The 14019-nt window shown below is 35.6% G+C and overlaps 1 protein-coding gene across 1 annotated transcript in view; it reads left to right on the top strand.

Annotated features, from left to right (window-relative positions):
• Positions 1-12788, top strand: part of LOC109080827 (phosphatidylinositol phosphatase PTPRQ-like) — a 31059-nt gene extending 18271 nt beyond the window's left edge. The window contains 20 exon segments of the mRNA XM_042775833.1: positions 797-939; positions 1924-1976; positions 2143-2381; positions 2384-2419; positions 2499-2530; positions 3091-3308; positions 3747-3966; positions 4053-4115; positions 5292-5387; positions 5502-5630; positions 6283-6309; positions 6476-6557; positions 6755-6845; positions 7717-7793; positions 7899-8033; positions 8756-8881; positions 9263-9411; positions 10100-10235; positions 10360-10483; positions 10588-12788. Of these exon segments, the coding sequence (XP_042631767.1) occupies positions 797-939; positions 1924-1976; positions 2143-2381; positions 2384-2419; positions 2499-2530; positions 3091-3308; positions 3747-3966; positions 4053-4115; positions 5292-5387; positions 5502-5630; positions 6283-6309; positions 6476-6557; positions 6755-6845; positions 7717-7793; positions 7899-8033; positions 8756-8881; positions 9263-9411; positions 10100-10235; positions 10360-10483; positions 10588-10625 (2214 nt within the window). The 3' untranslated portion in view covers positions 10626-12788.
• Positions 12789-14019: the final 1231 nt, after the last annotated feature.

Here is a 14019-nt window from a genome sequence, read left to right as displayed (position 1 = left end):
CATCTGCACTGCACACACTCCACCAGAGTCAGGTAACATGTCTTAAAAGAGTAAAAATTGCTGAAAATTTATCCTCAGGCCATCCAAGATGTACAGTAGGTGAGATTGTATCTTCATCAGAACAGATTTGGAGAAATGTAGCATTCCATCACTGTCTCACCAGTGGATCCTCTGCAGTGAATGGGTGCCGTCAGAATGAGAGTCCAAACAGCTGATAAAAACATCACAAGTAATCCACGCCACTCCAGTCCATCAGTTAATGTATTGTGAGGTGAAAAGCTGTTTTTGTAAGAAATAAATCCATCATTAAGATGTTTTAACTTTTAACCATCACTATATATGGCAAAAATATGAGTCCATAATAACACAGTTATTCCAGTGAAAAAGTCCATCCCCTGCTGTCCTCTCACATCAAAATATACAACATATCTGTTCAGAACTATTTTGGACAGTTTTCACTTTTAAACTGTGCATATTTCTCTCCTGATTTAGACAGGATGACTTTCTCCCTGGAAAAAGCAATAGTATGAATAGAGGACTAGCTAAAATTTCTCCAAATCTATTCTGATGAAGAAACAAGCTCTTCTACATCTTGGATGGCTTGAGGGTGAGAAATATGTCAGCAAATTTTCATTTTTGAGTGAGCTGTTCAGTGAGTTTGTCAATCGTATTGGTTGTTTACACTTAGGATTTAAAAAAAAAAAATCCCCCCCAGTTGCTTACCATAATGGATATTACCTCTGACAGCGTGTCTCTGAGCTGGCAGCGTCCCATCCATGTTCCTGGTCTGTTGCAGGGTTATAATGTAGAGATTCAGCAATTAGCAAGAAATTGTGAGCAACGGCAGCATATGGAGTCCTGCGTGGAGAGTGAGCTTGTGGAGTGGGTTGAAGGAGAAACCAGTGCAGTCACACTTTCACCTCTGCTGAAATATAGAGAGTATCGTATCAGACTGGTGGCGTTCACCAGATAACCCTCCAACTGGATCCACACACAGATACACGCAGGAAGTATGTTACACTTGTGCACAAACATATTCCTATAAGAAAGAAAAATCACAAATGAGATGCGTTTAATATCTTTTATGTTTATCCTAGACAGCGATAGGAGACTTTTGCTTGAGTCTCCCACTTTTCAGATGTTTCTTCTGAGAAAATGATCCTAGTCTCACATATCTTCTCTCGAGCTTCAGAAGAGATCTTAATATTAACTTAAACATTTCTCATTCATTTTTTTTCAGATCACAATCCACTTTGATTTGACTTGTTTCTAAAAAATTAAAAATATAGAAATATATAGAAAAAGTATTAATATATATATATGTAATATTTGTATTTTGTTGTCTATATATTTTTAAAATGAATTTAAAAATTTGAAATATATAAGTAATTTTATTACTTTTTTCCAAATTTTGTCTATAGTTTGAAAAAAAAAGGAAATAAATAGAAAATACATCTACAGGCTAAACATTATTTTCCTGAGACAAGCAACGAGATATTAATATTTGCATGGCCTCTGTGAAAATCAGTGGGAAATATTGCTGAAACGCTGCCCAATCCATTAGCTTTGATTCAACTCTCAAGATCAACATTTTTCCACACATTTTTAAGTATTTGCCTTTTGCAGAGAGCATTCTTTGGTCTATGTGGGAGCAATATGAGAAGTACAGCTCAGAGGAAACATTGATTAAGTCTCCTGAGTTTTTGAGCTATATAATTTTCCCTTGGGTTGTCATATGCACATAGCAAACCATTTCTTTGTCTTAGACCCTGATGCCCCCCCTAGTGCCATAGCAGTGTTTCCTTCTCCCACTGGGTTAAAGATTGACTGGGACGAACCATCTGTCATCTCAGGGCCCACCTCATACATCATTGACATACCTTCTGAAAGTTCATAAACCAGATAAACCTTGTCCTCTTTCAGGATGGACGGTTCGGGATACAACAGTTTAACCCTGTACTCCTTCATTAAGAACGGTATTCAGCAATCAATAACATAATCCACCAACACAAATCAAAACAATCCATGAAAGCAAGAATTATCGGTATTCATCCCATCCTCGTCAGAACCCTGGAGGACAGTGAGGATGTTTGTGCATGCTTGATTATCAGAAATCCATTGAATCCATGCATGCATGACTTATTTGTGACATTCATGGTCATGTTTTCCCAGAGCCCAAAGACCCTCGCAAAAACGTGACATTGACGGTGATCCCAGAGGAAGTGACACGTGTTTTTGTTACGTTCTCTCCACCGGATGAGCCGAATGGAAACATTAGTGCCTACCATGTTTCCATCTATCGCAACGGACAACTGGACTTCTACATCAACAGCCTGCCTGTGATCAGCAACCCTAATAATGCCATGATGGCCATTATACAGTAGATGGACTGAAGGGTGGATTCAATTACAGCATAAGGGTAGGAAACTAAAACCTAAACATTTTAGGAGCATTTACACCAACTTTTTTTCACTTGGTTTGACTGTTTGCTCACAAAGTGCATCTCCAGCCTCTTCCCCTACATGCACAGGTCTCTTTCTCTTTCTTACACTAATAGGGGGAAAAAGGTACAAAGCTGTCACTGGGGCAATACCCTAATGTACAAAAGCTAAAAGGTACATCTTTGTATCCTATTTACCCATAAATAGTACATATTAGTACCTTAAAGGTATATTTTAAGTTTAAAAATACATTATTTGTAACTGAAGTGTACATATTAGTACCTTTTGAAAGAGTACCTCCCCAAAGACAGCTTTTGTACCTTTTTTTCTGAGAGTATACTGAACTGTGAGCAGTGGCAGCAGCTATTTAAAGCTGTATCTAGGTAACAACAGAGAAGGCAGCGCCAAAAATGGAAAGCAATGTTTGCATCAGTCTTTTGAATCATGTTTTTATTGCTTTTGGTTTAAAATACTAAAACTCCACCTGCACAGAATGGTGCTTGTTGCTGTTTGCTGACTTCCACAATTAGGCTAAATGCATTTGTTTTGTCCTTGTTGCAGATGGCGAATGGAGCCATTTTAGGGCCAAGTTCAGAGGTTCAGGTCACCACAGGTGTGAAAGGTATGAGAAAACCTAATGCTTTGTAAGTCAGCTATACTATTTTGCTGAAGTGACTGTCATTTTAAGATTCTGGCAGGTTTATTTAGAGCCCCCCAAACCGTCGAGGAGGCCGCGGGCTGCTCTGAACAACGCAGGTGTCATCATCTCTACCTCCAAGACCATCACCATTGAGATGCCTGAATGTTTCTTTACAGATGACCATGGACCAATCCAAAAAGTTCAGGTCATTGTTTCTGAACCAGCAGGTATTAAAAAGTTACATATAACACCAGGAGTAATGGCACTTTTAGGAGATTTTTTAAAAGATATTAATACTTTTTTTATTCAGCATGGATGCATTAAATTGATCAAAAGTGACCATAAAGACATTTATAATGGTACAAAATATTTCTAGTTCTTTTGAACGTTCTATTCATCAAATACTCCTGAAACAAATGTTTTGAGCATTGTTAAAAATAAGAAATTATTCTTGAGCATAAATTAATGTCTGCTGAAAATTTAGCTTTGCATCACAGGAATAAATTATATTTTAAAATATATTCAGAATAGAAACCGTTATTTCACAATATTACCGTTTTGACTGAATTTTTGATCAAATAAATGCAGCCTTGGTGACCAAATGAGACTTCTTTCAAAACATTAGAAAGGTTTATTGTTATATTGTTTTTTCAATGTTGATGCAGTGATGGAGTACGGTGATCTGTCCAACTGGAAAAGTGTTTTTCTCTACCCTACCGCACCGTACCTGACCGACGAGGGCTTCTTGAACCCAAAGTGCTTGGGGAAAGCAGAGCGCATGAGCACAAACACTAAAACATACGTTATAGAAGAAGATGAGAATTGCCTGTCTGAAGATGCCAATACACTTTGTAACAGACCCCTCAAACCCAAAACATATTATATGTGAGAGACATAGGCACACACAACTAAACTGAGTTGTAAATATTTTAATGCAACCTGTTTCCAACTGTTTATTTTTTGTATTGTAGGTTCAAATTTCGGGGAACAAACATCCGTGGGCAATATACACATTCTCTGAGAGCTCAGACAGAGTCAGAACCGCAAGTACAGTATGAACGCAAGTAGCACACAAGGACTGTTACAATATTAATGCACCGAGCCCAGCCGTGATGTTTCACTCACATTTGACCTCTTTCCCTCTGAGATTTTCATACTTTCAGTATTGTTTTTTTATATACGGTCAGATTTTTCACATTGAGTTAATGTTCACCCATAATTAACAATTCTGTCATTTAGTCGTATGGACAACTTTTATGATACTTTTATAGTGCTTTTTTTTTTTACTTTTCTAATTTTTTTACTCCGTTTTTTTTTTTTACTTTTCTAATTATTTAAGAAATTATTGACACAGTTTAAAAATGCTTTTATAACATTACAGTGTTATCTTACTTTTACTTTTTAATTTTTTTTTACTCCGTTTCCCCTTAAAATTGCAAATAGAAATAATTTTATATCGTCTTACACTGTTAAAAATAAAGGTGCTTCACAATGCCATAGAAGAACCTTTTTGTCTAAATGGTTCAATAAATAACCTTTAACATCTGAAGAACCTTTCTGTTCCACAAAAGGTTCTTTGTGGTGAAAGAAGGTTCTTCAGATTACAAAAAGGTGAGAAAGAAAGAACCTTTGACTGAATGGTTCTTTGTGGAGTGTATGATATTTTGGTTAGCATTTCTCCTTTTTTATGTACACTACCATTTCATTTTAATTAGGACTTTTTTTTCAGCAAGGACATAAAATTTAAATAAATGGTATTCTTTTGAACTTTATATTCATCATGGTTTCCGCAAAAATATGAAGCAGCACAACTGTTCTCAACATTGTTAATAATAAGAAATGTTTCCTGAGCAAATCAGCATATTAGAATGATTTCTGAAGGATCATGTGACACTGAAGACTGGAGAAATGATGCTGAAAATTCAGCTTTGCATCACAGGAATAATTACATCTTAAAACATATTAAAATAGAAACAGTTATTTTGAATTGTAATAATTTTTCACAATTTTATTGTTTTTACTGTATTTTTGATCAAATAGGTATAGCCTTGGTGAGCATCTCTTCAAGACATTTAATTTAAATCCATTAATAATGTACTTATGTTCTTATAAGTGTACATTTTATGATGCTGGGCTTGTAGAACAGTACATTTCAAAGTGAACAAGTACTGCTTCTACTGTGTATAAATACTGACTGGGATTTCAGATAGCCGCCTGCTGACCAGAGATGAGCAGATCATTCTTGGAGTCCTGCTGTCATTTTTCCTCGTGTTGTTTTTCATTCTGATTGTATACGAATCAGTCAGGTAAGTTGAGTGTAGTTATAAATAGCGATTCAACAACATACTCGAATAGTATTTTGCAAAAAAAGCCCCTGGTTTTCCTAGTTTAACAACTGGACTCGCTATCTCCGATCCTAGGATCCACCGCAGGCAGAAGGAAGGTGTGACGTACTCCCCACGCGAGGCTGAGATCATTGAGACCAACTTCAAGCTGGATCAGCTCATTGCAGTGGCCGACCTGGAGCTGAAAGAGGAGAAGATTAATCGGTGAGACATTGTCCAGTGGGCTTTAGTTATCTGTGTTTATATGTCATTTTGTCTTCTGCTCTCTCTCTCTCTCTCTCTCTCTTACTAACTAATTTACTCACTTACTCACTCACTCACTTACACACTTACTCATCCTTTCATTCACTCTCACTAATCCATTCAAACACTTGCACTATCCTCTGTTCTCAGGTATTCCTAATTTCTCATTAGAAGGAGGGAGATTTTTATCATCGAGTAAGTAGACAGAGATGTTGATGTTTAGATGATGCATGATCCCATGTGATGTGTAGTATCAGTATTTTCATTCATTTTAAAGATTACTCATTTTATTTTCCCAGTTGCATGTTGTGCTGTTAGTATCTGGTGTTGGATGTTTTATTATGAATGAATATGACAAACTACATTACCATAATTTCAATAATTTCGGTTTCATAATGCTACTCTGTAGTTCTGCTCTGCTTTGTGTGTTTGTGCCAGAAAGATCACATAGAATGACTCTCCGATTGGTTTTATGTTTGTGTGAACTTCACATCTTTCTAAAAAAAAACTTCACATAGATTCATTTCTTATTTATCACTGGAAGTGAAAAAGTAACCAAATTTTTCAGTGCAAAGCCAATTTCATAATAATTCTCTAGTGTCTAATGTTCCAGGCAACTAAGTTACAGGAAATCTCTCATGTAAGTGAAAGAGACTTGATGGATTGATTGATTTTTCTTATATTCTTTTCTTAATTTTTTTCTTATTCCTTTGTCTGTTAGAAATAATGCTTGAATATGATGATTATTTATGGTTTTGTTTTTGGTATGTTTATGCTCTGTTTATCTCTCCCTAACACATTTGCAGGCCAATCAGTAAGAAATCATTTCTTCAGCATGTGGAAGATCTTTGTGCCAACGACAATGCCAACTTTCAGGAGGAGTTTGCTGTAAGTTTTAGTAATAAATGTGTGTAGGTGGGTGAGAGAGAAAGAAAGTACTAAACAAAAAAAAAAATTTCAGTTACACTTAAACTTAATTTAATCGTACACTTATATTCACAATATCAAAAGCGTATGATATTTTTTGTGGTTGATTGATTTTCTTTCTGGTGTTTCATAATTGGACATTTTCTGCTGTGTTTCAGGAGCTGCCGAAGCTGCTTCAGGATCTGGCCACATCAGATGCTGACCTGCCGTGGAATCGCTCCAAATATCGCTTTACAAACATTAAACCCTGTATGAAAAAAAATTGTTCTGTCATTGTCTGTCACAGTAACTCATTTCAAACCTGCTTGACTTTTTTTTGTTCTATGCAACACAAAAGAAGAGGTTTATTATAATGTTAATAGGCTGTCAAGCTCCATAAAGGACATAAAAGCACCTCAGAAGTGTCCCATATGACTTGTGTGCTACACTACCATTCAAAAGTAAAACACAGTAAAAACAGGAACATTGTGAAATTATATTTCTATTTAAAATACTGTTTTTCTTTTAGAATGTAATTTATTCCTGTGATGCAAAGCTGTATTTTCAGCATCACTACTCCAGTCTTCAGTGTCACATGATCCTTCAGAAATCATTCTAATATGCTGATTTGCTGCTCAAGAAACATTATTTATTATTATCAGTTTTGAAAATAGTTGTACTGCTTAAATTTTTTTTTTTTTTTTTTTTTTTTTTTTTTTTTGTGGAAACCGTGATACAATTAGACATCTTTTGTAAAAAGTAACAAATAAGTATTAGAAAAAAGTATTCATTCTCAAAAAATTTTTTAAAAATCTTTATAGCTTTAGCCGTTCTTAGTTGAGAAACTTCTCCAAATCTTCTCAAATTTAAATATGCAATAAGAAGCTACTATACTACTACATAGTTAGAAATGATCTCATTAACTACTTTTATATGCTTTTTTGTTGTTGTTGTTGTTGTTGTTGTTGTTATTATTTAGAATGTTTTATTTTTGTTCCAAAAAAAGTCATGCAGGTTCTGAATGATGTGAGGGTAAGAACATGATGACAGAATTTTAATTTCTAACAATTATTTCTTTGAAACTTAACAAGCTTTCTTTCTATAAACATTGTTAACACATATTTTAGCATGTCTTTTTTAGATAACAATAGCCGAGTGAAGTTACTGTCCGAGCCAGGAATGCCGGGGTCAGACTACATCAGTGCCAGCTTCGTCTCTGTAAGTGCTCGAGAGCAGCCCACATACAGTATCAGCTGTCTCTCTCTTTTATACTGAGGCATGACTTTAATTGAATTGGCCTAAGCTCTTGTGTCTGTCTCTCAGGGCTATCTGTGTCATAATGAGTTTATAGCCACTCAGGGTCCTCTGCCTAGTACCGTCGCAGACTTCTGGAGGATGATTTGGGAAACGAGGACCAAAACCATCGTTATGCTCACTCAATGCTTTGAGAATACCCGGGTATGTATGTGTGTGTTTGAATAATTCAATGTAGACATTAGACATATGTTAGTATATACTCTATATATAATCTTTACAGTCTGATGTCATAGGAGAATCCCAGGTGTCCCACAAAGAACTTCTTTCTCTAGTTTTGATGGCATTGACTCATAAATATCACAATGTCTTTGTGAGAGACTTCCTTCCTAAAATATAAAGGCAGATATACTTATAATATTTATATTTTTCACTGCATAAATGGATTTTATACATTAAATAGAAGCATATACACTAATTTATACAGTGAAAAATATATATTTTATGTATGAATTTATTTAATGTATAAAACCTGTTTTAAATATAGAATGTATACATATTATAAATATGCACTTTTCCTACCCACCATTACAGTATTGTTTCATGTATTAACCTTTAAAAAGTAAAAAATAGAAATGGTAATAATACCACATTTTATACATCTGAATTAATTCGTTTTTTAATTTATTTTACATGCTTTATTTTCAACTTTTTACACTTAAGAGTATGTGTGTAATATGTAGATACTGTTAATTAATTCAGAGTTTTATCCATATTAATTTAATTTTACCTCCTTGTAGGTCTATATGAAAAATTTATATCCAAAACACAACTAAAACACAATTAAATAAATGTTTGACAGTGATCTGCTGAAATATATGCATCATAATAATAAACTATACATGTAACCTGTTTGTATGTTTTAGATCTGCTGTCATCAGTACTGGCCAGAAGACATTAAACCCGTCACAGTTTTTGCTGATATCATAATCACTAAACTCACAGAAGACGTGCATCCTGATTGGACGGTCCGGACACTCAGAGTGGAGAGGGTAAAACAGTTTACGATGTCATTTTTATCTTTAAGGTCAACCGCTGTCATAGCAGAGCATCAGTTAAAGTGAAGTTGCTGACGTGTTTATTGCTAGCTAGTTGAATTTATACATCCAGTTAAATGGCATCCAATTTAATCTAAAGAAACAGAAAACTCTGTCGCCCCCTGAAGTATTGAGGTTTTTTATTGCCACAGAAATGTATGTTTCATAGGACCGCATGCTTGCATGTGCTGATTGTGTAGTTGAGTCTGCATATGCATGCTTGTATATGTTTGTGGCCTTACTATGAATGCACAGTAACACAGATGTGGGTGGTTAGTTAGATAATTAGTCCCCAAGGACACATTTAGCCCTTCCTCTTTCTCTTTCTCTCTCCAGCACGGAAGTTACATGATTGTTCATCATTTTATCTACACCTCATGGCCGGAACACGGCGTTCCGGAGTCCAGCTCCACACTCGTCCAGTTTGTCAAAGCAGTTCGCTCACACAGAGGCCATGACAACACAACCATCATGGTCCACTGCAGGTGTGTATATCTGCCCATTAGATTAACAGGAAGTCTTGAGGCTTTTCTTTACAGTCAGCTAACAGTGCATGTGTATGTTTGAGTTTGAGTTGCATGGAAGTCCATTTTTGCCTCCAAGTAAAAGAAAAAGTTAATTGCAACTCCATATCTCACAATCTACTTATTTCACGATCAACACAGTCATGTTATCATAATTGTGTATTTCACAATTTGACTTTATATCTCACAATTGATACTTTATATCTTCCGATTAGGCCTTTATGTTCTTATTTATATATGTTATGTATATATTCTTTATGTATATCTTGCTAATTAATTTGTCTCATATTTGCAACTTTATTTCTTATAATTCTTTCTCAGTTTCTACTCACATGTTTTCTTATTTTAAATGCACAATTTTATATTATCTTATCATCTTATCTTAGTTTTTATTATTTTGAATTTATATATATATATATATATATATATATATATATATATATAATATATATATATATATATATATATATATATATAATATATGTATGTATATATGATCGTGAAATCATTGTGAGATATGGAGTCGATTGTGAGATATGGAGTTGCAATTAACTTTTTCTTTTACTCTGAGGCAAAAATGGACTTCCATGGTCTTAGTTTTACATAAATGTAGATTTTATACACATGTATGTAATGTGTGTATGTGCAGTGCTGGTGTGGGCAGGACTGGAGTGTTTATAGCCTTGGATCATCTCATTCAGCATGTGAGGGATCATGATTTTGTGGATATATATGGCCTGGTCGCAGAGCTGGGCAGTGAGAGGATGTGCATGGTGCAAAACCTGGTAAACCTGTTTAAAAATTGACAGATTTCACTTTATATTGCAAAAATAGTTCAGTCTCTGTAGACTTTTGTGAGATGATCATCTTCTCCTACTCAGATGTTGTTGATTTATGCCTCTCTCTCAGGCTCAGTACATGTTTCTGCATCAGAGCACTCTGGATCTGCTGTCTGCAAAAGGAAACAGTCAGTCCATATGGTTTGTAAATTACTCTGCTCTGGAGAAGATGGACTCGCTGGATGCGATGGAGGGTAAAATACATCCTACAGTCAATGACTTGTGCAGTGCAGTGAAAGCTGGTGTTTAAAGATCTCTGTCTTGATGGAAACGTATTATGTCATGTTTGTTCTCTCAGGTGATGTAGGATTGGAGTGGGAAGAGACGACTATGTAACAGGGACGTTGTTTCCTGAAGGTCTGGTTGTGAGGAGACATGGAACACACTCATTAAAAATCTAGACGCTGGGACTTTGGACTCCGGGGCCAAACATGCTATGCAAAGGATAAACGAAGAATACAAGTGAATCAGAAGCAAACTCAAATATTCTCACCTAAATGGATTGTCTCTATCTCTCAACCTCACATTTACATCCACCAGACAATCTCATCTATCAAAGTTTTTTCTAAAGTTCTTGTCCAACTTCTGCAATTATTTTATCTCTACCTAGAATATGGTACACTACCTACTTATGGACTCAAAAGGGAACAGACACCAAAAATATGTCTGTTTCTTAAGAAAGTAGGAATATTCAGCAGACAGGAGTGAGAAATTATGGGTTTTTATGTCCTGTAGTCAAATGTATTACTAATGCAATTATTAAGGATGAGAGTCATAAGGATTATTTGCCTTTATTCCCTTAACGATTTTTTTCTTTTTTAATTTGGTCAAATTATGAGATAATTACAATAGAAGACTATTGCATTCACACAGAACATGAACATATCCCTATTTATAGTCTTCCTTACACCAAGAACGAAATCTATAACAATAGGTCCACATCAACAGAGAATAACGTCATGTTTATTGCATTGATTTGTAATATCTGTCAATGTATATAGCGTTCATCTGGAGAAATCGCTCTGAAAGAGATTACAACGATATCCAACGAACTCCATGCCATTATTGTAAAAGTTATGTAGACTATCCTTTTTAAGGCCTGTTCATACCAAGACTGATGCTATATTAGTATCCACAACAACGGACAATAACTATTTAATAATATAGCTGCAAGCAGCGATTACTGGGGTTCAAGCACTTTAAGACATTTAAGCACATAAGGACAAGACATTGTGTATTATTAGTTAACAAGCCTGTAGCCAGTTAAATCAACGATTAAAAAGAGCATTTTTTGTCAATTGCAGGTCATTTATCATAAAAAGATTATGTTTATTAACATTTGTGGCTGTTATAGCTCCACCTACGGTCCAATCTCCATAAAACTTTGCATGATTATTTAGAATCATCTGTCGCATGTGCTCATGTAGTTTGGTGAAGTTTTGAGGTTTCGTTTAGAATTTATAGGCTTTTGTGTATATTTGGCCACGCCCCCTTTTCTAAAACGATGTTATAGCTACTCAAAAGGTAAAGTTCAACTTTTTTTTTGATGATGATTATTGATCTAGAGAATTCAGAGAATCATGCTTCAGTGCTTATATTGAGGTTGAGCTAATTCACAAAAGTAGTTTGTTTGACATAATTGAGAATCATTAATGAATGATTTGATTGACAGCAGTGGTTTTTGAGGCAAAGTTGCTCAATATGAGGAATTCTATCAAATGATATGAATATTGTGTGGGTGTGTGAAACACCACGTGACTACAGAGGCATAAAACGCATTATGTTATTCCACTTAGTTGCCGATTTCTTTCAAAATTATTACAGATCTCTAGGGCCACGAGTTGAACATGCCCACCGAGCTTTATTCCGATCGATTAACCTTGTCTAATTGGTGATCAAAATTCACTGGCTGATGGCAGTCACATTTTTTAAAATACATGAATATCTTTGTGGCACTTTGGACAAAAACACTACATACCAATTTTCAAGTCGATCGGACTAACGGGTGCGTATATAGCCGTTTTTGTTTTTTCCCTGTTATAGTGCCACCAAGTGGCCAAACTCTTTTTTTTTTTTTACTGTGACATCAGATTGAGGTTTTACATACATGTTCTGAGTTTGGTGAAAATATATCTTTCCATTCAAGAGTTAAATGCTTTTTAGTAAAAGTGGCTCCGTCCCTTTCGAACATTTTGGTGTGCCGTTGAGTCAAAAGTTCATCTTTTTTGATAATGATTGATATTCACTCTCCAGGTACTGATCGGTCGAAAAACCTAGGACTAGTTTGCAAAAGTATATTTTTAAAAAAATCCTAAATACCCGAAAATTTTGACGATCGAATCCAAGGCATGCATTTTGTCTGTCGTGAGCTAAGGATTCTAGTGAAATATGATACTTGAGCCTGCTACTAATGGTTTAGAGCAGGGATAGCCAACTCCGGTCCTGGAGGGCCACTATCCTGCAGAGTTTAGCTTCTGCCCTCATAAAAACTCACCTGCCTGTATCTATCTAGTAATCCCGAAAACACTGATTGCCTTGTTCAGGTGGGTTTAATTAGGGTTGGAGCTAAACTCTGCAGGACAGTGACCCTCCAGGACCGAAGTTGCCTATCCCTGGTTTAGAGTAATGAGCGATTTTGCACTTTTGATCGCTGTAGCGCCATCGTCAGGCCGATTGGTGACATTGTGGACTGTGTGAGTACTACCATTCTTTTTGTCATTTTGGAACTTTACAGCCATGGTCCTCATTCACTTTTTTAAACTTGAAAAGACTGAGCTGAAAATTTGTCAAAAATTCACCATTGTGATTAACAAAAGAATGAAAGTCATGGGTTTGGAATTACATAAGGGTGAGTGAATGCTCTCTCTCTCTCTCTCTCTCTCTCTCTCTCTCTCTTTCTCTCTTTAAATAGTTGCAGTAATGAAAATTGTGTGGTGTTGATCATGTTCAAAAAAAAAAAAATCAGGACTATTAATGTAAGGTTTCCAAAATATCTGATTGTTGAAATCATTACAGGAGCTCAAATTCATTGGCACTCACAAGCACCCCAGAGTGCATGGACTGTCATTCTCTCTGTGTGGTTGCTTTGAAGAGTGAGAGAGCATCGGGTGTGAAAGCAGCAATTCAGGACCCTGGAGAGCAGCACTGAAGCTTTCAGAGGAAACAAAGGGAAGATGCTGGGAGACACAAGGTCCCTACTTGAGAGGTACTATGATTTGTGACATGAGTGAGAAGTGTCATTAGATATTAAATGAAGTGCAACGACGGCAATATGAAATGTTCTATAAATAAAAAACAACAACAATAAAACTGTAATATTGTGTAATCTATTTATGTGACGCAAATCATTACTCTGGTCTTCAGTGCCACATGATCCTTCAGAAATCATTCTGATAGCTGATTTTCTGCTCAAGAAACATTTCTATTAAAGAGATACTCCACCCCAAAATTAAAATTTTGTCATTAATCACTTACCCCCATGTCGTTCCAAACCCGTAAAAGCTTAGTTCGTCTTCAAAACACAATTTAAGATATTTTAGATGAAAACCGGGAGGCTTGAGACTGTCCCATATACTGCCAAGTAAATAACAGTGTCAAGGTCCATAAAAGGTATGAAAGTGGTCGTCAGAATACTCCATCTGCCATCAGACGTGCAATCTGGGTTATATAAAGCGACGGGAACACTTTTTGTAAGCGAAGAAAACAAAACTTTTGAACTTTTTGAATTAGC

The sequence above is a fragment of the Cyprinus carpio genome, chromosome A18 (genome assembly GCF_018340385.1).
Source record: "Cyprinus carpio isolate SPL01 chromosome A18, ASM1834038v1, whole genome shotgun sequence".
Taxonomy (NCBI): Eukaryota; Metazoa; Chordata; class Actinopteri; order Cypriniformes; family Cyprinidae; genus Cyprinus; species Cyprinus carpio.
Note: the sequence above shows the minus strand (reverse complement) of the source record. Positions and strands in the feature narration are given on the sequence as shown.